General features: G+C 43.7%; 1 protein-coding gene across 1 annotated transcript in view; it reads right to left on the reverse strand.

Annotated features, from left to right (window-relative positions):
• Positions 1–5640: 5640 nt before the first annotated feature.
• LOC144668926 (microtubule-associated serine/threonine-protein kinase 1-like) overlaps positions 5641–25179 on the reverse strand; it is a 155094-nt gene continuing 135555 nt past the window's right edge. Inside the window, exons 23-28 of the mRNA XM_078531405.1 lie at positions 23328–23537; positions 20507–20736; positions 15799–15921; positions 9118–9254; positions 8305–8495; positions 5641–7782 (exon numbers count right to left, since the gene is read on the reverse strand). Of these exons, the coding sequence (XP_078387531.1) occupies positions 5771–7782; positions 8305–8495; positions 9118–9254; positions 15799–15921; positions 20507–20736; positions 23328–23537 (2903 nt within the window). The 3' untranslated portion in view covers positions 5641–5770. The remainder of the gene's footprint in view (positions 7783–8304; positions 8496–9117; positions 9255–15798; positions 15922–20506; positions 20737–23327; positions 23538–25179) is intronic.

Genomic DNA, 25179 nt, shown 5'->3' on the forward strand with positions numbered 1-25179 from the left:
CCTCTTCACTCACTTCTTTATGAGCTCTGTTTTGTGCTTTTTTTTTTGGCTCAGTTTCTGTCCCTGTGTGTTCTATTTTTCGCTTCTTCTGCTTGTTTTTTCTCGGTTGCTCAGTGCCTGTTATCTCATTTTAAAACATTATCATGCTCTCATCTCTGCTGTACCATGCTGCACACTCTAACCCTTCTGGCTTACCTCATTCTTAAATAGCTTACATGACTAACACACTGTATGGTTGGCAATAACTAACCTGTCACTCCCACAGCCAGAGTAACAAGCTGCCAGTGCAGATCCTATGGCCAACCATCAATCAATTTTGGCTGCTTTGACCAGTGGTTGGTTTGAGGAATTTGCATATGAGTTTTTAGTGATCATCCTACTCAAAGCTGAACATTTCCCAACAAGTACGAACAGCTGAATTTTGCTGACTTTAGGACACTCACACTGGATGGGTGTGGGGGCAGGAAGAGAAAGAGCCATGGTCGAAGGAACGGAGATGATAACACAAGGTGCTTTTATTCTCCTATTCAGCATAAAATAAACAATGTCTTCTCCAAATGTATCCATTAGAACCCTGCTCCATAATGTGAAGAGCCACATAAACTTCTGAGAAATCTTAATTGGTCAGTCAGTTGTAAGGCATGTTTTCTTCCATTTGCATATGTCGGTGACAAAATCTGTCTGGTGATAAAGCAGATTTCCCCACTCTCGATTCATGCCAACCTTCTCGTCAAAGATTCCTCAGTGAGGTTTGATTGATTATGAATTATAATACACGATACCAGCATGTTTTGCTTTAACTCGAGTGTTACGAACCAATGGTTGGCCACTGTTCATTCCTGTCCATTTCCACAGATCCTGATCAAAATGTTGTTGTTTCCCTTCTCCTCACCCATTCTCTTCTCTAGAAGGTGCTGCCATTGCTACACCCATCACAATTGACTTAAATTGCTTTCTATTTATACATGTGTAGAATGATCAAGAACCAAAGGATAATCTGGAGTATCTCACGTTTCCTGGACTGAGTGATGTACTGAATGGAGACTAAGGGTTTGAGGAGGAGGAAGTGTCAAATTGGTTGAAAATGTTTACTAGAAACTAGTAACACACTGTGGTGTATTTATCTTTTTAAAATAATGAACAAACCTGACTATTTAATATTCAAGTTATTCAGCACTATTACTGAGTGATGGACAGGTAGGTGACAGGAGCAACTCAGTGATGAATGACTATTGCCACAAAATCTTGCAGTTCCCAGTTAATAATAATTTTCCTCAAATCCATTCTTCAGAATGCACAGAACTGGAGATCAACTGAATAGGTGGACACGACACTTAAGCATATATTAAACAATAATTTACTATTTTCATTTCTTTAAAAAAAAAAGTACCTTTTGCAAACCTACAGGATCACAGTTAAACAGTGCAGATATGTTGCACTAACACACCCAGGAATGTCATTTCAGAAAACATTTCGTTTTCAATCCATATTTATCATCACCTTTTAAAATAACACACAAGAGGGAGGGGGAGAGTGGAGAAAAAGAAAATCACACCAGAAACATCATGTGAGAATGTCCAGCTTTGCATAGAAGCGTGACAAAGTACACAATACAGGTGAGCCTTTCAGGCAACATGGAGACTGGGCTGTAAGCACAGGCAGCAACGGCACAGGCTGCTGTGGATGACACCACAAGGGCTCAAGGAGGAGACTCTCAGTGTCAAATTGGATGAACATATTTAATGGGAACTGATTACACCTTTATCATAATGTGCAAACCTTTGCCCCCAATCTTTAGTAAAACGTCAAAAAACTGGTGCAGATTCAAAGTTGAGGTGTGGCACAAGTACTTATGAGAAAGATTGTTTACTCGTTTCTGTTTAAGTTAAATAACTCAAAAAATAATGGAAATACTCAGTAAATCAGACAGCATAAGCAAATCAGGAGCTGACTGGACTGCAAATGAGTGCAGCGTGTGCCATGCATGCATTACTTACCTCATCGTAAAGCCAAGGGGAGTCAGAGAGCTCCTCCCAGATCCACAGTAAAACCATAGACTGCAACAGTTCAAGAAGGCATCTCACCACCGCCTTCTCAAGGGCAACTAGGGATAGGGAATAAATCCTGACCTTACGAGTGATGTCCCTATGTCAAGAATGAATAAAAATTCTTTGAAGAAAGATGGCTCTGTAGACAGAAATTTCAATGAGTTCTGCCACAGATTGATGAGACACAGGACTTTGGCAGATTTTGGGTAGAATTTTCTTTATGCGCTTCTGAATCCCACCATCAGGCTCAAATGAGAGTCAGAAACCTGCACTGTGTTGGAAACAGTCACTCAATGTGATTTTCCCTGGAGTGGCCAATTAATGGCCAAAGGACAGTCTCGCCATCCAATTAAAGGACAGCAGGCAAGCTCTCAAAGCTGAAGGGCCTATAGGTCCTTCCAGCTTGAAAGCAGCAGGAGGCTGCGATGGCAGGTAGGTGAGGGAGAGGCCACTTCAAAATGGAGGCACTCTCCCTTCCAATTTTTTCAAACCTAAATTAAAAATGGCCTTTGCAGCCAAGCCACCCTTGTGAGGAGGGAACCCCTCTACAGAGTGACTTGTGGCTGCTGCTGTATCAAGGCTGGCAGGGAGGGCCTTCAGGCCTGCTGGTAGCACAGTTAAACTGTCCCCTGCAGCTTGTGGAGATTTGGAGGTCAAATGGAAAAATCCAGTTGGACTCCATTAACAGGCCTTAATAGGACTTTAATTGGATCAATTAGCTACCCACCCCCTTCCCTGCCATCCGGCCTCTGGAAAAAGGGTCCGGGAGCAGAATGGGGAGCTGGGAAACCAGCACACAGGCCAGGGGTGTGAAATTCCATGCCCACCCAACTCCACTGCACCCCAGGCCCCAGTGGGGCTAAGAATCCATCTCTTTGTCTTTTGTGTTCCAGGGTAGCTGCTGTCAGGAGGCAAGGCACTTCTGCACAGAGAGAGTTGGCAAATCAGATGGGGTGTCAAACCCGGCCACTGTCTCACCCAAACTAGTAACTGATAACACTCGTTAATGGATTGGCAAAAGGAGGCCTTATGAGCAGGACAACACTGGTCTGGAGCTGTGTGCAGTACGGAGAGAGAGAGGGAGAGAGAGCCAGGAAAGAGGAATGGGAAAGACACTTTAAAAAAGAGGAAATATTCCCTTCAAAAAAATGGAAGTGCATGACGATGGCAACATTCTGTCAGAAAAATCAAATGTTTCCCCTAAGATTTACTGCAAACTTGCAATATTCTCCAACTCCAAAACTGAATAAGAATCCTTTATATTGCTGCTCAGCACATTGTGTGTCCAGTGCAGATTGTGTAGATCAACTGGGTGAAATCGTGGGCCCACAGTGAAGGTTGGCGAAATGCTTCCACAGGCCCAGCCATTTGGAATTACACTGAACAATACAGGATGGCTGGGTTTTCCCCCAATTACCAGAGTTCATTATTTGCAGCATGTAATTAAACCTTGACAAGAAAGCATGCCTTGTTTGTCAGTCTTCCAGTTTGTCATTTGCAGTCGATTAGAAGGCTACTCTCCCCCAGCTTCACACTGACTCAAAGTTCTTCTGGTAGAGTTCAGGGACTTTCCAGTACCCAGGCTTCCATTGGACGGACTTCTATCATTTCATCTGACTTATGGTTATAAACAGCACCATCATTTTGGACAAAGCCAGTCACTAAGCAAACTAGAATCCTACAGCATAGAAGGTGGCCGTTTGGCCCATTGTGTCTGTGTTGGCTCTCTGACAGAGCCATCTAATTAGTCCCAGTCCTCTCCTCCTCTACAGCCCTACTGTTTTCTCCCTCCAAGTATTTATCCAATTCTCTTTTGAAAGTTACTATTGAATAAAAAATTGTAACAATTAGTTGCACTCATCAAAAGGCACAGTAGAATTCTCCTGCAACAATTCAACTTTTTGCTACTTGTATTGTCTGCTGCTACAGTGCAACTCAGTGCACAACCATTCTATCATTACATCTCCATACTAGCATTTATATACAAAGTTAACGTAAGCTCAATGCTTAGTCCAGTGATGGGAATACATTGCAAAGAGCAATTTATCAGTGAGATGCAACAAAGAAGATGTTTAGAAAGACCTGGGTTGGTATCCCACCCAGGCCTTCTGGTCCTTTCCACTACATCCCACTCTGCCAGTTTCAAGTGATCTGTTTGAAAGGCTCTTCTCCTGACACATTTCAAAGTGACGTTATAAAAGGTAGATTTCACTGTACCAACAGACAATGGATGGTCATGCAGCACGCCGCTGGCCCATGGCATCACGAGAAACCCATTGCACCAAACAAACAAAATGATGGCTGAGTGGCAATTAAATCTTTCAAGAACCAATATGGTAACTGCACCTGACCTGCCTCCATCTTTTCACTGATATCAAGAGCTGGCACCATGCAGATTCTTGGCAAATAACAAAACTTTTCATTATGGCGGCCAATTATAACCAGTCTGAGCTGGCTAAAATCCACTCAGAGAATGTGATACCTGCGGAGCAACAGAGGGGTTGGACCATAAGACGTAGGAGCAGAAGTAGGCCACTCGGCCCATTGAGTCCACTCTGTCATTCGATGAGATCATGGCTGATCTGATAATCCTCAACTCCACTTTCCTGCCTTTTCCCTATACCCCTTGATTCCCTTACTGATCAAAAATTTGTCTATCTCAGCCTTGAATATACTTAACAACCCAGCCTCTACAGCCCTCTGCGGTAAAGAATTCCACAGAAAGGCAGCTAGGGATCGGCCTGGGAATTTCTCTCTTACAATGCAATAGTTTCATTAGGGATCGAAAGGTCTGATAGCTCTGGGAGTTGCCAGGAGTTACTATCTCTTTGTACCTGAAATGCAGTGTGTCTGATTTTGCAAGGGCCCAGAAAACACCGATCACATGGTTTTCATAAAGGGGCACCTGTTTGCGACATACTGTGGAGCCCTCGTCTTCTGAAGCCGATAGGAATAATCATCTGAATCACTGGGCAGAATTTTATCCCAGCAGGAGCTGAGGGTCCCGCCGACTTTTGAATGGCTTGCCGCATTTTACAGCCCCACCCCCGCAGCAAAATTCCGCCCAATGCCTCCAGTTTTGAACAGTCAACAAGTCAGGCAACGAAAATAGCCTCAAAAGCAGGCCAGGAGAATGCCATAATACAGCTATAGTGTATGAACACAAACACTCTGTGTTGGAATGGAGGGCAAGAACTGCTTTAAGCACATTAACTTTCCTACGCTACAGCCAGTAACAGATGCATGGGTCCCTGTAAGAACACGTGCAGTGCCGATTCTGAAATAATTCAGAATACTTTCTAAGATTGCAAAGTGTTGATAAGGGTTAATGCTAATCTGCAGCCAACTTACATAACTTCAATAATTTACTAACCTTTTTACAAGAGCACTTCAGAATATTTAGCTATATGACATGACCACATGTAGAAGCAGTTTAAACGTGTAATGCACTTAGCCAGTATATTTTATACACAAACATGCAGTCACATGATGCCAAAACACTATCATTTTTAAACCTTTCACATTCTTTTGAAATATTTAAATCTCCGTAATTTTTGTTTGCAACTTAACGAGCACCTTGGCAATCAGAATCTGAGATTTTTAAGTTTATTTTTCTCAGTTGCATGGTTTGATTCTTGCGTCATGAACAGTCTAATTTTTAAATGGTTCCTCACTGCTTCACTCGTCTTGTTATTTGCAGGTCTCTTTACACACAACCCTTGCTAAAGCGTCTGATGGTTTATTTCTTTCTTTTCGAGAAGAGCCACACTGGCTATGTCTTGTGAAGTTGCCATGGATACTGGCTTAGTGACCGGTCCCAACAGGGATGTGGAGTTCCCTTGTTGCTCAGCAAGCGTCTTTGCGATGTCCCCTGCCTTCCGTCTTTCCACTGTGGCAGGTACCACAGGGATGGCCATTTTCACTGGCCCCAATACACTCTTTGCCACTGTGGCTAAGTGGTTGACAAAGCCCGGCTTGTCTGTGCATGATGACACTACTGCTGGAGATCCTTGCCCAGCTCCGTACGCTGTAGAGGTGGGTGGCTTCTTTATTTTAATTTCCAGGACTCCTTTGCCCTCTAAAGATGTCTCAAAAGCTCCTTTGTAACAATTAACTGGGGCACTTTTATCTACAGCGTCAGGTCTTTTGGCTGGATACAGGAGGCAATCCTGAGGCAAAACCTCATGAGTGCTGATGTTCTTCTTCTCACTCTTGCATGGCTCTTCAACATTATCTTCAATATTATCTTTGGTCTCACACGCCATGCTCTTCTTGTGGCTATCTTTTCCATCACCGCTTCCTGCAGGCTTTGTTGGTTCGAGCTTGGCGGGCATTTCTATTGCTTTCCCCTTCTCCTTAGGGCCTGGCTGGGAGCTAGCCACTGGAGATGCAACTCTTGGCTCTGACCTCTGATCTGGCAACTTCACGGTGCCATTGTGTGGCGTTAGATTGCAGGTACCTTCCTGGCTCTGGGAGTCAGATCCTAATGGCTCAGTTTGCACTCCTTGGTGTCTCCTGTTTGCAGGATCAATGGAGCTTGTCTTCTTGGGTTCCATAGAGTGATTTTTCTCTAGAGGTTCTGAAATGCAGCTTATTTGGACTGATTGTGTAACATCGACATTAAGGCTGGTTGCTATGGGTCCTGGAGACATTTTCAATTTGGAAGGCGTTGGCAAAGTATCAGGTCTTGAGATTTGTGATAATCCAGAACACTTGTCCATGCGTGTTGTTGAAACAGAGGAAGAAGGTGCACCAGTCTTTCCTCTTGTGGAGCCAAAAGGTGCATCCTTATCTAAGCTTTGATCCGAGGACATTGATTTTTTGGCTGCTCCTGTTTCTGAAGATGGATCAGAAATCTGGGACTTTGATGCAACAGTCTTACCACTTGACTGCTTCAATGATGAAGAAAGAGAACCATTTCTTCCTTGGTCTTCATCCAGATTTTTGGTAACATCATTAGCCCCACCAGAGCTACAGTGAGAGGTAATTGTGGAACAGGTTCTTGTTGCTTCTTCTTGATCTACGTTGACCCCTTCCATTGGCTTTTCCTCATGATCACTGATCTTAACTTCTAATTCCTGAACTGGGTCAAGTCCTTCTCCCCTTTCTTGCCTGATTGTTGAGAATATATCTCTATCAATTAGCGGAGATTCCTGTCTACCCAGTTTCCTTACGGCCACCTGTCGGAAAGTCCCCACTTCACTGCCATCAGCCTTTGATCCCAGGACTTCTCCCTCCAATTCCATCAGGCTCTGAAGACTAGTATCAGTATGAAGGCCCTCTTTCCGGAAGTCTGAATGGGATGCCTCAAGACTGTGCTTGCGAATTGCTAGCTTCTTCTCAGAAGAGAGTGGGACAGATAGTTTCTCCGCAGATTGCACCCTCTTGAGTAACGGAGACCTGGGTGGCTCTGCACTCTTGGGTCGTGGCCTCACCACCGGGGGCGATGAGTGTAACTTGATGTGGAAGGTCTGGGTTGTGTTGGAGCTGCCCACAGTGTGGGCGGGCAGAGGGAAGGAAGGATGCTGAGGAGAAGGGTGAGTTGGTGATGGAGTATGAGCTAGAGGGGACAATGGGATGTTCCCTGCTGACTTGCACCGTGCTGATCTGTACTGGCGTTGGAGCTTTGGGGACAGACCGTGAAGGCTGCTGGGCCGGATGTGATGTGGGGTGGCCGGGGAATTTGGTACACTCGAGCCAGGAGAGCTACTTTGAGACGAGTTTCCCCCTCCTCCTGTGTGGAAGCAGACAAATATATTAAACTCAAAATATGGACATACACATTTGAAATCAATTCATTCTTACCAAAACTTGAGGGGAAAATTACATAAGTGAATGAGGGAGAAAGGAATAGAGGGAAATGTTGACAGGGTGAGATGAAGAGGGGTGTGAGGAGGCTTATGTGGAGCATAAGCACTGCATGGATGATTTGGGCTGAATGGTCTCTCCTGTGCTATAATTCTACACTCCATCTAATTGCCCTCACAATGTATTTCGGCTGTAGGGGATACAGGGGGAGTGTACTGGAAAGGCAGCAGATTTTTGGCCCCCAACAGCCCTGCTCCAGACATCAAACTGCTGACAAGGAACTCATCAGAAAATCAGTTACTATCCTCTTCAATAGATAGACAAAGAAGCAACGGTTTTAAAAGTCTTGAAATGAAAATTATTTTGTAGATTCCTTTTCATCTTAAAAAAAAAAGTTTAATACACTGTCACCCCATTGTGCAGAATTGGCTACATCAAGCAGTAATACCTAAATAGCCAGAGTCTGGCGTTGGTCTGTAGCTCTGCGTCGGTGAACGAGCGGAGAGACTGTGTGTGGGCGAGCCAGGTAAACTGTCGCTGGATGAGAGTGAGCGGTTCAAGGACGAGAGACTGCGGCTCGTGTGCAGCAGGTTGGACTGTTTGGTTATCTTTCGAAACAAAGAGCTTCGCTTCTTACCACTGGAGAGGAGGGGGAGAGAGAAAAAAAGAGTTTGAATCATCCAGAGTTAGTTAGTGAACCATTAATCCACAAATATCCTTCCCACTGATTACAGTTCAGAGCAGTCAACAGCATCAACAGCAAAGGAGGATTATAGGATTATGAAGGGAAGGCAGCATATCTTTCCAACATGGTCCTTGTACTTTGACCCTTTGAGAGCACATCACGTCAGAATTAGAATAAATAGATTAAGGATATGCAATTTACTACTTATGTAACAAAAGTCACTGCATATCAGGGTAATTCATGATTTGTCAAGCACTTGAAATTTCTAATGTGATGTGGTGCTACAGTAATGGAAACTTTGCCATTTTTGAATTTCAGGTTCTGATCTGATCAGCAGTAATGCAAAATCACTCCAACACTATAGAGAAATTAGTAGATGGACAAAGTAGCAAGGGTTTTAAAAGCTTCCAAAATGAAAGCTGCTTTGTAGATTCCTTTTCGTCTTTAAAAAAAACAACTGAATTGCTCATCTTATTTCACCCTGTTAAGTGCATCGATTGAGGTACACTGTTAAGAATGTCCCATTGTGCGTGATGGACAGGAATAGTACATCCCGGTACCAATCTGTCCCCTTACCTCTCCTGTCCTTCCTTTCCTGTGCTTTTCTTATTCCTCCTTGCCATTTTGGCTTTGTAGCTGGATCTCCTGGCTGGCCCGATCTTGATGGAAGTGTTCTCAAATGGTGTCGTGGTTACAGTCACTTTGTTTCCGCTCTGTGGAGAGAACAGGGCAAGGTCAAGACAAGAACCAACTTCAATACTAAATCTCTTTGTCAACTCTTCAGACTTACTCTGAACCATTGGAAAAAGACAAAACCTGAAGAAGCGGAAATCCCACCCCTCCCCAGTTCTGAAGTTTCTCCATACCATGAAACGATCCTGCTCCAAGGCCCCACCCAGCGTAACTAACCTCAGGGAGGTTCTCCAGGGAAGCTCTGGGAGTCAACCTGTGTGTGTGTAATTTTCACATGGTGGAGATTGGAAAACTCACCATGTGGGAATTGGAGGGCGAGCACCCACATCCTACCAATTTGCCTCTGAAGCCATGTGTATTACTTAAAGAGATTGGGATGGATTCAGGGCCCCGGGCAGCTTGGACTAGCAGTATAATAAACTGTGTAAAAAATAATCCTATTTTTTGTGCAAAATCTCTCTTTTTTTAATTACTTGAAGCATGTATATTGCGTCTTCAACATAGCAACGTGTTCCAGACACTTTGTGGGAGCATTGCCAAATAAAATTTGACACCAAACCACTTAACGGATAAATAAGGACAGTTAAGGACCCCAAAATCTTGGTGAAAATTTAAGGAGACTCTTAAAGGAGGAAAGAGAGGTAGAGGGGTGAAAAGGTTTAGAGAGGGAATTCCAGAGCATAGGGCCCCAGGCATCTGAAGACACAACCACCAATGGTGAACCACTTCAAATTGGGGTGCACAAGAGGCTGGAATTGGAGAAGTGCAAAGATCTGAGGTTTGTAGGGCTGGAGGATAGGGAAAGTGAGGCCATGGATGGATTTGAAAACCATGAGAATTTTAAAATTGAGATGTTACTCCATTTAAATCTTCCCTTTACTCGAGTATAACCTTGCTGAATGGGGCTGAGTGAGTGAGGTCGCCAATTAGTGCCAACCCTACAAGGCTGAATGCATTCGGATGACACATTATGACTGGGGGCTCATCCCACGTAAGGATCCTAGCAACGAGGAGAGAGCGGGTTTTTCTCTATCAGATTGGAATGCATTGAAATCCAGGAGGAACCTGCTACATAGCCTGACCATCATGAATTAAATGCAGCACAGGGTAATGAGAACTAAGCGTAAAATATATATGAGAATTACAGAATGTAGAGCAGAGAAACAGGCCTATTGGCCCAACTAGTCTATGCTGGTGTTTATGATCCACAGAACGCCTACCCTACTTCATCTAACCCATCAATCTGTCCTTTTATTCCTTTCTCCCTCCTTATCTATCTTTCCCTTAAATGCACCTGTTACTGCCTCAACTATTCCTTGTGTAGCGAGTTCCACATTGTCACCACCGTCTGGGCAAAGAAGTTTCTCTGAATTTCCTGTTGGAAATTGGTGACCATCTTATATTTTTGAGATGAAGTGTAAAACCAAGGGCTCGAGTACCCGCTAGGTGGATTCAAAAGATTCCGTGGCATTATTTTGAAGAAGAGCAGGGGAGTTACTCCTGGTGTCCTGGCCAATATTTATCTCTCAATAAACTTCACAAAAGCAAATTATCTGGCCAATATTATTTGACTGTTTGTGGGGGCTCACTGTGTACAATTGGTTGCTATGTTTCCTACATTACAACAGTGAGTACATTTCAAAAAGTACAACTATTTACAACTATTTTTTTCTCTTCCCTCCTATTTTTAAATTTATTTTGATCTATTGTTTCATCTCCACCTTTTAGCCCATTTCGATCCCTTCCCCCCGCCACCCCACCCGCACAAGGGCCATCTGCCACTAGCTTGCTTCCCTTAATGTCCCCATTAGCACATCTTTTAGATAATATCACCACCGTCAACACCCCTTTGTCCTTTTGTCTATGACATCTTTGGCAGTCTCTTCTTGGCCTCCACCTATCACTGGCCCCCTATCGAGCTCTCCTGTCCCACCCCCTTCTACGAGCTTATATTTCATCTCATTTCTATATGTCTTAGTTCTGATGAAGGGTCATATGGACTCGAAACGTCAACTGTATCCCTCTCTGCAGAGGCTGTCAGGCCTGCTGAGTTTTTCCACGTGTTTTTGTTTTTGTTCAAAAAGTACTTCATTGACTTGTAAAGTACTTTGGGATTGACTGAAGTCGCTATATAATGCAAGTTTTTCCTTTTCTTTCTTTATTTATAACAACTAGTTTTGTTCTCACCCACAAGTGGAAAAATCTTCCCTAGGAGCAGAATTTTACTGTCCCATTTCAGTGCGGCTAGGGCCATAAAATGTGGCAAGCAGTTCAAAAGCCTATTGACTTCGGTGAGACCATAAAATCCCGCTGGCGTAAAATCCCACCCCATGTTAACCCTGTTGAATCTGAGTGGGCAAGAGGAGGACACTGAGACAGGCAGTCAGCTACACCTAGAGGAATGAGTGAGGAAAGGACCCCAAGAAAGGCAGCCAGGAGGCCCTAGAAAAGCAGGCAAGAAGGAGGACCCCGAGACAGGCAGTCAGCAGAACCCAGAAAAGAGGGTGAGGAGGAGGACCCCAAGACAGACAGTCAGCAGCACCTAGAGGAGCATGCAAGTGGAGGACCTTGAGACAGGCAGTCAGCAGAACCTAGAAAAGGGGGTGAGAAGGAGGACCCCAAGACTGGCAGTCAGCAGCACCTAGGGGAGCGGGCGAGTAGAGACATTACTTAAATTAATCAGGAAAAGAATTATTAAATGTTATAAAGATGGCAGGGCAGATGATGTGTGGTGGCTGCAGAACATGAGCGCTCATGGACACCAGTGTGATCCTAGGCAACCACATCTGCAGCAAGTGTCTGAGGCTGGAGGAAATTCGGTTCAGTCATTGAGCTGGAGGCTGAGCTACAGATGATGTATCAGAGAGGGAGAAAAGTACCCAGCAACTTTATTCCAGGAGGCAGTCATTCCCCTCAAGATGGGGGTCTTCTGATTTGGTCGATGGTCAGGGACAGGAGGGTGTGACTGTGAGTGAGGCAGGTAAAGGGATTGAGAAGGTAGGAGTGGAGGAGCCTCAGCCTTTGCAATTGTCCAACAGAATTGAGGTCCTTGCAGCCTGTACAGATGAAAGTGGGGGCTGAAGGATGGATGAACGTTCTGACCATGGCACCATGGTATTGGAGGCCAGTCAAGCAGGGGACATAAACAGGAATGTAGCGGCAGTCAGGGACAGTATAGTCAGGGGGATAGATGCAGTTCTCTACAGCTGACAGCGAGAGTTCAGGGGGCTGTGTTGCCTGCTCGGTGCCAGGGTTCGGGACATCTGCTCTGAGCTGGAGAGGGACTTAGAGTGGGGGGGGCGGGGGGGGCGGGGTGGGGGGGGGTGCGAGGATTCAGTTGTTGTGGTCCACGTTGGTAGCAATGACATAGGTAGGACTAGGGAAGAGGTTCTGCTTGGAGAGTATGAGCACCTACAGGCTAAATTAGAAAGCAGAACCTCAAAGGTAATAATCTGTGAATTGTTACCTGAGCCACAAGCAGGTTGGCATAGTGTAAATAGGATTAGAGAGATAAATACGTGGCTCAAAGATTGTTGTCAGAGAAATGGATTTCTATTCATGGGGCACTGGAACCAGTACTGGGGTAATTGGGAGCTGTATCGTTGGAACGGTCTTCGCCTGAACCAGCTTGATCTTCCGATCTAAGATCCTCGCTCACTAACATTCTAATCTCACGCTATCTTTTCGGTTTTGCCTATCTTTCCTAAACATTAAATACCACTGAATATTCAGTTCCCACCCTTGGTCACCCAGCAGCCACATCTCTGTCATGGCAATTAGATCATATCTGTTTACTTCTATTTGTGCTGTCAATTCATCCACCTTGTTGCAAATGCTGCGTGCATTCAGATAGAGTGCCTTTAATTCTCTCTTTTTATTATTTTCGCAACCTCTAGCCTTATCTGCTGGCACAATCTTAAAGTTGTACGCTCTGTCCCTTGCTGCCAGCCTCTGATTATCATTTCCCTTAAATGAGAACCAGTATTCTGACAAGTCATATAACTAAGGCAGTAGAGATTTAGATACTAAATAGTGAGGGTGAGGGATCATGTGAGGGAAGATGTGATAAATTAAAGAGAGAAAAGAGGGCAAGAGAACAAGCCAGCTTTAAGGGAAATGATAGGGAAAGTAGGGAAGTTATGTTTCAGTTATACAGGGAATTGGTGAGACCACATCTGGAGTACTGTGTACAGTATTGGTCTCCTTATTTAAGGAAGGATGTAAATGTAAATGCATTGGAAGCAGTTCAGAGAAGGTTTACTAAACTAATACCTGAATTGGGTGGGCTGTCTTATGAGGAAAGGTTGGAGAGACTAGGCTTGTATCTGCTGGAGTTTAGAAGAGTAAGAGGTGACTTGATTGAAATATATAAAATCCTGAGGGATCTTGATAGGGCGGATGTGGAGAGGATGTTTCCTCTTGTGGCAGAATCTAGAACTAGGGGTCACTGTTTAAAAATTAGGGGTCGCCCATTTAGGACAGAGATGAGGAGAAACTTTTTCTCTCAGAGGATGGTGAGTTTTTGGAACTTTCTTCCTCAAAAAGCAGCAGAAGCAGAGTCTTAGAATATTTTTAAAGCAGAGGTAGATAGATTCTTGATAAGCAAGGGGGTGAAAGGCTATCGGGGGGTAGACGGGAATGTGGAGTTAAAGTTACAATGAGATCAGCCATGATCTTATTGAATGGTAGAGCAGGCTCGAGGGGCCGAGTGGCCTACTCCTAATTCGTATGTTTGTAGGATACAAAAAACCTCACTGAAATATTAGAGACCAAGGGACTAGCGAGATTGTGAACCTGAAAGAAATTAGTATGAGTAAAAAAGTAATACTGAAGAAATTAATGGGACTGGAAATTGATAAATCCCCTGGACCTGATGATCTGCATCCCAGAGATTTGAAAGAAGTGGCTGTAGTGATAGCAGATGAATTGGTGGTCATCTTCCAAAATTCTCTAGATTCTGGAATGGTTCCTGCAGGTTGGAAGGTAACAAATGTAACCCCACTATTTAAGAAAGGAGGAAGAGAGAAAACGTGGAACTATGGATCTGTTAGCCTGACATCAGTAGTGGAGAAAATGCTAAAGTCTGTTATAAAGGATGTGATAACTGGACACTTAAAAAAAATTGTAGGATTGGGCAGAGTCAGCATGGATTTATGAAACAGAAATCATGTTTGACAAACCTGTTGGAGTTTTTTGAAGAGATAATTAGCACAATAGGGGGAACCAGTGGATCAGAAGGCTTTCGATAAGGTTCCACACAAGTGGTTAGTAAGCAAAATTAGAGCACATGGGACTGGGGGTAATAAACTGACATGGATTGAGGATTAGTTAAGAGACAGATAACAGAGAGTAGGAATAAACAGATCATTCTCAGGTTGGCAGGCTGTGACTAATGGGGTACCGCAAGGATCAGTGCTTGGGCCTCAGCTATTTGCAATCTATATCAATGATTTGGATGTGGGGATCAATTGTAATATTTCCAAGTTTGCTGATGACACTAAACTAGTTGGGAACGTGAGTTGTGAGGAGGACGCTAAGAGGCTTCAAGCGGACTTAGACAAGCTGAATGAGTGGGCAAGAACATGGCAGATGGAATATAATGTGGAAAAATATGAAGTTATCCACTTTGGTAGGAAAAACTGAAATACAGAGTATTTCTTGAATGGTGAGAGATTGAGAAGTGTTGATGTCCAAAGGGACCTGGGTGTCCTTGTTCACAAGTCACTGAAAACTAACATGCAGATGCAAGAAGCAGCTAGAAAGGCAAATCGTATGTTGGCCTTTGTTGCAAGAGGATTTGAGTACAGGAGTAAAGAAGACTTGCTGCAATTGTATAGAACCTTGTTGAGACTACACCTGGACTATTGTGTACAATTTTGTTCTCCTTATCTAAGGAAGGATATACCTGCCATAGAGGGAGTGCAACAAAGACTGATCCCTGGAATATTGGGATTGTCCTAAGAGGAGAAATTGAGGAAACTGGGCCTGTATTCTATAGAGTTTAGAAGAATGAGACGTAATCTCATTGAGACATACAAAATTCTTACAGGGCTTGACAGGGTAGATGTGGGAAAGTTGTTTCCCCTGGCCGGGTGGGAGGTCTAGAACCAGGAGACACAGTCTCAGAATAAGGGGCAGGCCATTTAACACCTGAGATGAGGAGGAATCCCTTCACTCAGAGGATGGTGAATCTTTGGAATTCTCTACCTCAGAGGGCTGTGGAGGCTCAGTCATTGAGTATGTTCAAGACAGAAATTGATAGATTTCTAATTATTAAAGATATCAGGGGATATGGGGATAGTGCAGGAAAATGGCACTGAAATAGAAGATCAGCCATGATCTAGTTGAATGTCAGAGCAGGCTCAAGTGGCTGAATGGCCTACTCCTGCTCCTATTTCCTGTGTTCCTATTTGAAACATTCTTGTGAAACAGACTGCAGTCACAGACCAGTTGTAGGATTGAAGAAATAATGGTGTCTTGGCATGGATCTGCCTATATGACTAGGTTAGTTTTGACATTGAGTTACACAGATATTAACCATTGTGTATTAAAACAGCTAGTTACCTTCAGTATGAGTTCCACAACTTCTGTATGGACTAGTCCATGGACAGGCTCGCCATTAACATGAGTTATAAGGTCACCAGCACAAAGACCAGCCTCGTGGGAAGGTCCTCCATCTTCTACATGCTGCAACGTGGAAAAGGGATTGTTAAAATTTCACCCCACTCTCAGACAGTCCACAGTGGCAGCTTGAGCTGTTTTGCTTTCCATGGTTTGTATTTTGAAGGTGCTTACTGAACATTTGTGCTCACAAAGTGGGCTTTGCAGGAACATACAATAATAGCGTTAGTTCACAGAATCACATAGCACAGAAGGAGGCCATTTGGCCCATCATGCCTGTGCTGGCTCTTTGGTAAAGTTATGCAATTAGTCCCACTGTCCTGCTCTTCCCCATAGTCCTGCAGTTCTGAAGTAGAAAATGGAGACAGTATTCTAATTTAGCCAGGTATGTAAGTCTGTAGTCAACTATTTAATTGTATTAAGGTAGGTTTGGTAGAGACTTGTTGCCTGCCTGTTAATAATGTGTCTATCTGAGTCTGCATGGACTTTGATTAATAAGGTGTCACACTGCATCTCATGGGCTAATTAGAAGCCAGAATAACTGTGTTAGTTGTACACATTAAAAGGATATCTCCCAATTTTGCAATAACATAGGTGTTCCAGCTGTCCAAAAGCAAAGGTAGTGGACACTGTCAATGAGAAGGATCCACTATGCTATGGTGCATGGAGCAGTGTTGTGGGGTTTGAGAGCTTGGAGGCTTTCGAAAAGTATGCTGCCTTTTGCTGGCTGGGCTGACAGGTCCAGAGTTTGGTATGGAAATTGGGAGAATCCCAGGAATTGTGGGAGGTGCCTTGTGAAGAAAAGGGTCAAAAAGGTTTCCCATTGTCTCAGCCAGTATAATACCCATTCACATTGCTATGCTTACTGTTAAACATTTCCTCTGTATGATATTCAATGCAATGAGAATAGGGTTATGTTAGATAGGAACTTTTACCCTGTTTCATGTAAACAATATAAAGGCATCAGAAATCCCTCAAAGTGCAATCGGATTGAGAATCGAAACAGAATGCTCAAGAAGGTAACATTTAAGCAATAAAAAAAATTCAGTTTGGAAAGGCAAATTTTCCCCGTATAGAAATATCTCAGTATATTGTATTTGACCCATTTCTGATGGCTCTTGCCCCAATTAAAACTTCCCTCATGATAAGTGACTAGAACAAAACTCCTGTGAAAGATTTTATAGTATACACAGCACAGGAACAGGCTTTTTAGCCCAACTCAGAATCAATGAACCATAGAATGGTTACAGCACAGAAGGAGGCCATTCAGCCAGCCATGTCTGTACTGGCTTTTTGCAAAAGGAAGTCACTTAAAGCCACTCCCCCACCTTCTCCCTGTAGCCCTGCACATTCTTCCATTTCCGATAATAATCCTATTCCCTTTTGAGTGCCTCAATTGAAGCTGCCTCCACCTCACTGTTAGGCAGTGCATTCCAGATCCTAACCATTCACTGTGTGCATAAGTTTTTCCTCATGTCGCCTTTGCTTCTTTTGCCAATTACCTTAAATCTATTCCCTCTGGTTCTCGATCCTTCCACCAATGGAAATAGTTTCTCCCTAACTTCTTTGTCAAAACAACTCAGGATTTTAAATACCTCTACCAAAACTCCTCTCAACTTTCTCTACTCCAAGGAGAACAGTCCCAACATCTCCAATCTATCTATGTATCTGAAGTTCTTCATCCCTGAAACCATTCTTGTGAATCTTCTGCACTTTCTCTAATGCCTTCGCATCCTTTCTAAAGTGTGCGCTCAGAGCTGGATGCAATACTCCAGTTGAGGCCAAACCAGTGTTTTATACCAGTTTAACATAATTTCCTTGCTTTTGCACTCTTTGCCCCAATTAATGAAGCTTAGGATACTTGGGGAGGGGGGTGGCGTGGAGGTTATCTTACGAGGAAAGTTTGGGCAGGCTGGGCCTGTATCCATTGAAGTTGAGAAGATTGAGAGGTGATCTTATTGAAACATATAAGATCCTGAGGGGACTTGACAGAGTAGATGCTGAAAGGATGTTTCCCCTTGTGGGAAAGACGAGAACTAGGGGATACAGTTTAAGAATAAGGGGTCTCCTATTTAAGATGGAGATGGGGAGAAATGTTTTCTCTCAAAGCTCTCTTCCCAGAGAGTGGTGGAGGCAGGGTCATTGAATATTTTTAAGGCAGAGGGAGATAGATTCTTGACTAACAAGAGACTCAAAAGTTACTGGGGGTAGGCATAATGGGGAGTTGGGGCCACAATCAGATCAGTCATGATCTTATTGAATAGCAGAGCAGGCTCGAGGGGCCGAATGGCCTACTCCTAATTCATATGTTCGTATGGCACTGTATGCTTTATTCACAGCTTTCTCACTGTCGTGCCATCTTGAATAATTTATGCATATATACACCCAGGTCCCTCTCCTCTTACACTCCCTTTAGAATTGTACCCTTCATTTTATATTGTCTCTCCATTTCTACCAAAAGGAATCACTTCACACTTCCCTGCATTAAATTTCATCTGCCATTTGGACCCCATTCCACCAACTTGTCTATGTCCTTTTGAAGTTTTACACTATCATTCTCACAGTTGACAATACTTCCAATGTTCGTATCATCTACAAATTTTGAAATTGTGCCTGTACACCAAGGTCTAGGTTGTTTATATATATCAGGAAGAACACAGGTCCCGAACACCCGCCCGTGGGGAACTCCACTATACTCCATAAATCTTCCCCCAGTCCGCAAAACATCCATTAACCCTAACTACTCTCTGTTTCCTGTCACTCAGCAAATTTTATATCTATGGGTGGGACTTTCTGGTCTCAACACTAGCGGGCATCATTGCTGGTGGGACAGGGAAATTTGAAGAGTTGTTAAAAGTCAATGGCTCTCCAAATTTTCCATCCCACCAATGATAGGGTGCAATGATGTCCGCCGATGTCGGGGCCGGAAAATCCCAGCCTACGTTGCGAGTGTCCCTTTTGTTTCATGATCTTTAACTTCCCACACAAATTTGCTGCACTTTATCAAATGCCTTTAAGTCCATGTACACCACATGGACAGCATTACACTCATCAACCCTCTCTGTTACCTCATCAAAAACTCAAGCAAGTTAGTCAAACATGATTTGCCCCTAACACATCTGTGTCAGCTTTTCCTTCATTAACCTCAATTTGCCCAAGTGACTATGAATTTTGTCGTCAATAAATCACTTCTAGAAGCCTCCTCACCACTGAGGTTAAACTGACTGGCCTGTAGTTGCTAAGCTTATCTTAACACTTTTGTTTTGAACAAGGGTGTAACATTTTGCAATTCTCCAGTTCTCTGGCACCATCCCTGAGTCTAAGGAAGGTTGGGAAATTATGGCCAGTGCCTCCGCAATTTCCACTCTCACTTCCCTCAGTATCCTTGGATGCATCCCATTCGGTCCCTAGTGCCTTGAAGTAGACAGCCTATCCTAAGGAGGAGTCCTGATCAATTTTCAACCCTTCAAGTGTCTGAATTACCTCTTCTTTCACCATGACCTGAATAGAATCTTGTTCCTTGGTTAAAAACAGATGCAAAGTATTCATTTAGTACCTCAGCACTGCCCCTCCTCCATGCATAAGTCCCCTTTTTGGTCCTAATTGGCCCTACTCTTTTTACCACCTTTTCACTATTTATATGCCTATAGAAGACTTTTGGATTATATTTTATGTTACCTGCCAGTCTCTTTTCACACTATCTCTTTGCTTCTCTTATTTGTTTCTTCACTTTCCCTCTGAACCTTTTATATTCAGCCTAGTTCTCAGTTGTATAATCTAGCCGACATCTGTCATAAGCACATTTTTTCCTCTTCATCTTAATCTCTATCACTTTTTAATCCAGGGGGCTCTGGATTTGTTTTCCCCACCTTTCCTTTTCCTGGGAATATACCTTGACTGTGCCCAAACTATCTCTTCTTTAATAGCAGCCCATTGTTTAGTTAGATTTTTGCCTGCCAACCTTTGATTCTAATTTATCTGGATCAGATCTATTATTACCCCAAAGAAGTTGGCTTTTCATCAGTTAATTATCCTTACGCCCGATTGCTCCTTGTCCTTTTCCATAGCCAACCTACACTTTTGTTCCACTTTGCCCAACTAATTCCCAAGAACCAGGTCCAGCAGTGCCTCCTTTCTCCTTTCCTGGTTTGTGCTAGTGTTCATATTCCACCTGAGTCCCCTCCCATTTCATCCACCTCATCTCAGCCTTTCAGCAAATCTTTCTATCCCTTTTTCTCTCATGTATTTGTCTAGTTAACGGAGCCAGAAACTCTGGGTTCAAGTCCCACCCCAGGAGCTGATTGCCTAGGAAACTGCGTTCATAACGTGGACAAAAAGGTTGACTGTCAACCTGAAAATCCTTCAACACATGCCAAAGGCAGGCGGTAAGAGTGGGAAAGATTCCTTATTGACCATGTGATGGAAAGAATGTTGGAGCTTCTAGCATCACTGTCCATAGCTCCAGCCTATAACATGCATGTAAAAGTGCATGTTGCTACAGCAACTCAAGCTCCCTGAGTGAACACAGCACCACCACTTGTCTCGTTTCCTCTTGGAAGCATCTTGCCTCAACCAATCCCTGTGGTGAAGGCGAACAGAGGCAAATGATGGTCCCTCTTGACTGTTGGTCAATCTACCCAATGGTACTTACCCAGACCATGTGGTGGACACTATACACGTCGCTGTCTCCCATGTAGACCCGGATGGCACGAAGTGTGAAGCCGTACTTCTTTCCTGAGCGGTGTATGGTGATTGGTGACCTCAGGCTCGTGACTGCAGGCGAGAAGTCCCGGCTGGGCGAGGAGTCCCGTGAGGACGGATTAGACGACAGCGATCGCGGCGACATGGGGCTTGCGAGAGGTGAACTGGTGTGCTGATCTACTGGATATACAAAGGAGAGGCACAGTGGGATTGGCCGAGAGGCATAAGACATTGAGCGCATCACCGGAGTACCTTCACAGCTGTGAACCGTACGGCAGGCTGGATTATCCACGCCTGATTTCAACAGCAACAATTTGCGTTTATAAAGCACCTTTAACTTAGTGAAATGTCCCAAGGTGCATCACAGAAGTGTTAATGGCGAAACTGAAAGCTAGAAAATAGCCTGGGAGCCAGTCCACTGGCTGTCTGGTTTTGGCTATCACCACACTTCAGATTTCTGTAAGGCTGGACGGTGTATGTTGACAGGCTATTTAACTGTGGGTGCCATCAAACCTAAACCTGATCCATTTTCCACTTGATGCTCATGTGCAAGTCAGTTCGCTCAATAGCAAGCTGAACAAGGAACCCAGACAGATATATTCCCCTTCGCTAACCCAGAGGCAGGAATACCAATCACAGCACCTCTATGGTGCCCAGATTAACTACACCATAGTGGATAAGTTAACCTCACCCCGCTCATTGGGAAACACAAGGGATTGGGTTTTACATCCTGCCTGATATTACTCTATATTAGTTCCTTGAGAAAAATCACAGAATTAAATTAAACTTTAAATGAGGAATTAGGCACTTAATTAGTTTCATTTATAGTCTGGAGATCTGAAATAAAAACAGAAAGCGCTGGAAAAAGTCCACAGGTCTGGTAGCATCTGTGGAGAGAGAGACAGACTTAATGTTTTGAGTCTGTATGACTCTTCTTCCGAAGACGAGTCATATTGAACTCAAAAAATTACCTCTGTTTCTTGCTCCACAGATGCTGCCAGACTTGCTGCATTTTTCCAGCACTTTGTTTTTATTTCTGAAGTCTGAAACATCTGCTTATCTCATTCCATGATATCCTGAATATAACCACAAAGTTTGCCTAGGCTCAGAGATCCCTAATACACCCTGAATGCTTTCTAGAGCTCACGTGGATAAAGGGGAACCGGTGGATGTACTATACTTAGATTTCCAGAAGGCATTTGATAAAGTGCCACATCAAAGGTTATTGCAGGAAATAAAAGTTCATGGTATAGGGGGTAACATATTGGCATGGATAGAAGATTGGCTGGCTAACAGGAAGTAGAGAGTAGGCATAAATGGGTCTTTTTCAGGTTGGCAAGATATAATGAGTGGCGTGCCAGAGGGATCAGTGCTGGGACCTCAACTGTTTACAATTTATATAAATGGTTTGGATGAAGGGATGGATGGGATGGGTGCCAAATTTGATGATGACACAAAGATAGGTAGGAAAGTAAGTTGTGAAGAGGACATGAGGAGGCTACAAAAAGATATAGATAGATATAAGTGAGTGGGCAAAGATCCGGCAAATGGAGCATAATGTGGAAAATGTGAAATTGTCCATCTTGGCGGGAAGAATAAAAGAGAAGCATATTATCTAAATGGTGAGAGATTGCAGAGCTCTGAGGTGCAGAGGGATCTGGGTGTCCTAGTGCATGAAACACAAAAGGCTAGTATGCAGGTACAGCAAGTAATTAGGAGAGCTAATAGAATGTTATCATTTATTGTGAGGGGAATTGAATACAAAAGTAGGTTATGCTTCAGTTGTACAGGGCACTAGTGTGACCACATTTGGAGTACTGTGTACAGTATTGTTCACCTTATTTAAGGAAGGATGTAAATGCGTTGGAAGCAGTTCAGAGAAGGTTTACCAGACTAATACCAGGAATGGGCGGGTTGTCTTATGAGGAAAGGTAGGACAGTCTAGGCTTGTGTCCACTGGAATTTAGAAGAGTAAGAGGCGACTTGATTGAAACATATAAGATACTGAGGGGTCTTGACAGGGTGGATGTGGAGAGGATGTTTCCTCTTGTGGGAGAATCTAAAACTAGGGGTCAGTGTTTAAAAATAAGGGTCGCCCATTTAAAACAGAGATGAGGTGAATTTTTTTCACTTTCGTGAGTCTTTCGAACTCTCTTCCTGAAAAGGTGGTGGAAGCAAAGTCTTTGAATATTTTTAAGGCAGAGGCGGATAGATTCTTGGTAAGCAAGGGGGTGATAGGTTATCGGGGGGGGGGGGGGGGGGGGGGTGGGTAGGTGGGATGCAGATTTCAGGTTACTATCTGATCAGCCATGATCTTGTTAAATGGCAAAGCAGACTCAAGGGGCTGAATAGCCTACTCCTGCTCCTTCTTATGTTCGTATGCCATTGTGGAGGGATGCTTAGCTTTTTTTATTCTTTCATGGGATATGGGTGTCAAATTTGTTGCCCATCCCTAAATGCTACAACTGAGTGGCTTGCTAGGCCATTTCTGAGTCAAACACATTAATGTGGTTCTGGAGTCACATGTAGGCCAGACCAGGTAAGGACGGCAGATTTCCTTCCCTCACGGGCACATTAGTGAACCAGATGGGATTTTACAACAATCAATGACAGTTTCAAGGTCACCATTCCGGAGTGATTAATTGATTGAACTCAAATTCCACCAGCAGCCATGGTGGGATTTCAACCCATGTCCCCAGTGAATTAGCCTGGGCCTCTGGATTACTAGTCCAGTAACATTACCACTTTGCCACTGTCTCCCCACTTCATACCTGCAGGGATCATGACTGAGAGGGCAGTGGCTGATGCTGATTTGATGACCTTGTTGACAGGCCGGGAGGCGCGCTTCTCGGCTGAGTCCCCAGACAGTTGCTGGTGTCGCGCTCTGCGGACCGCCAGGTCACTTGTTGCCTTTGTAGAAGAGGAATCCGTTTCCTTGGAAACGGTACATAAGGATTCACTTAACCTCACCGGCCTACCAGCTGAAATAAAATTGAAAACATTTAGCAGGAAGGCATGCAAAGGTTTATTTAGATTCTAACATTTTTATTTCTTTCTAGAGTCTTTGACTGATCAGCATCTATCTTCATTGACACAGAACAGCAGCATTGATAATATTGACCTGGATCTCCCAACCCATGGCTTGGGGACCCCAACATTCAGGGTCTGCCTGGCTATGGGTTGTCAACTGAGCTGACGTTCAATGATGTTCCCATTCCTTCTGTTCCTCTCTAGCGAAGGAAGGGAGTAAATGTCATGAGGAAGGTAAGAAACATTTAAAAGGGGGATGCACTGTTCTTTCAGAGGTGTAAGTGCACAGGTGTGAGTGGTTGAAATGTGATTTTTTTTTAATGTCTACCTGAAAGGGCAGTCAGCGTCTTGGTTTACTGTCTCATGCAAAAGAAGTTACTAATGTAGGGAAGTGTTTGGTCTGCACTCAGTAAGTGCCTGAGGTGAAATCAGGGACTCGCTATGTGGGGAATTGAAGACCCCAAGACCAGCGCCCCATCACACCACATTGCAACATTCCAGGGCTTCCTCAGAGGGAATAACATCAGTTGGAATTGTGAGCTTTGTTGAAAAGTTCGTGAATTTATAATAATACTGGTGATTGCGAGGTCTGGCTGTGAAAAATCCAAAATAGGATTGGCTAACCCTTTTTGGTCAATATGTAGCCCTTTGACATCAGAGGCCTAGGTTCAAATCCAATCCAGACTGAGGGGACAGAAATCTCTTTCCTCTCTGTCTCATTGCTGGAGATGAGGACCCGCATATATGAAATGAGTTTGGACACTTTCAGCCAAGTCAGATTGCAGGTCTACAACACAAAACGCTAATGGGTAATAAATTGACAATCGCACTCAGGGAAGTAACAGGGGTGAATTGTGTGGGAAATGGAAATGGCAAATTGGTGCAGTAGAGAGGGGGGTTTCTGTTAAGATCCATTATTGGGGCAAAGTAGAGGAAGCTTTCGTCTGCATCTATAGCAGTGCTATATCTGACCTGGTAGTAGCTGATGCTCAGTTGGGTGCCAGCATAAAATCTATTTCATAGTAATGAGATGTATCACTACACTATTGTAACTACTAGTAAATAGAAATGTTAAAATGAACTTTTCCTGAAGGACCACTCCAAACTCTTCCAGGATCTGAGCTTGTCCAATAGCTCTGATAGCAAAAGAAAAAGGTTAGGGTTCTTTTCTCTAGAAAAGAGGTGGACCTAAAAGAGGTCTTTAAAATTTCAAAGGGATTTGATAGGGTAGGCGTAGAGAAGATGCTTCTCAAGTAAAGTAAGTAAAAAAATCAGAGGCCTTAATATTAAACAATCACCAATAAATCCAATTGGGAATTCAGAAGGAAACTTCTTTACCCAGAGAGTGGTTAGAATGTGGAACTCATTACCACAAGGAGTAGTTGAGGTGAATACTATAGATTCATTTAAGGGGAAGCTAGATAAACGCATTAGAGGGAAAGGAATAGAAGGATATGCTGATAGGTTTAGATAGAGGGGTGGGAGGAGGCTCATGTGGAGCACAAACACCAGCATGGAAAGTTGGGCTGAATAGCATTTCTGTGCTGGTCATTCTAGGTAATTCTATGTACCACTCTAAAATCAAGCAGAAAA

This window comes from Cetorhinus maximus, chromosome 28 (genome assembly GCF_964194155.1).
Source record: "Cetorhinus maximus chromosome 28, sCetMax3.hap1.1, whole genome shotgun sequence".
NCBI lineage: Eukaryota > Metazoa > Chordata > Chondrichthyes > Lamniformes > Cetorhinidae > Cetorhinus > Cetorhinus maximus.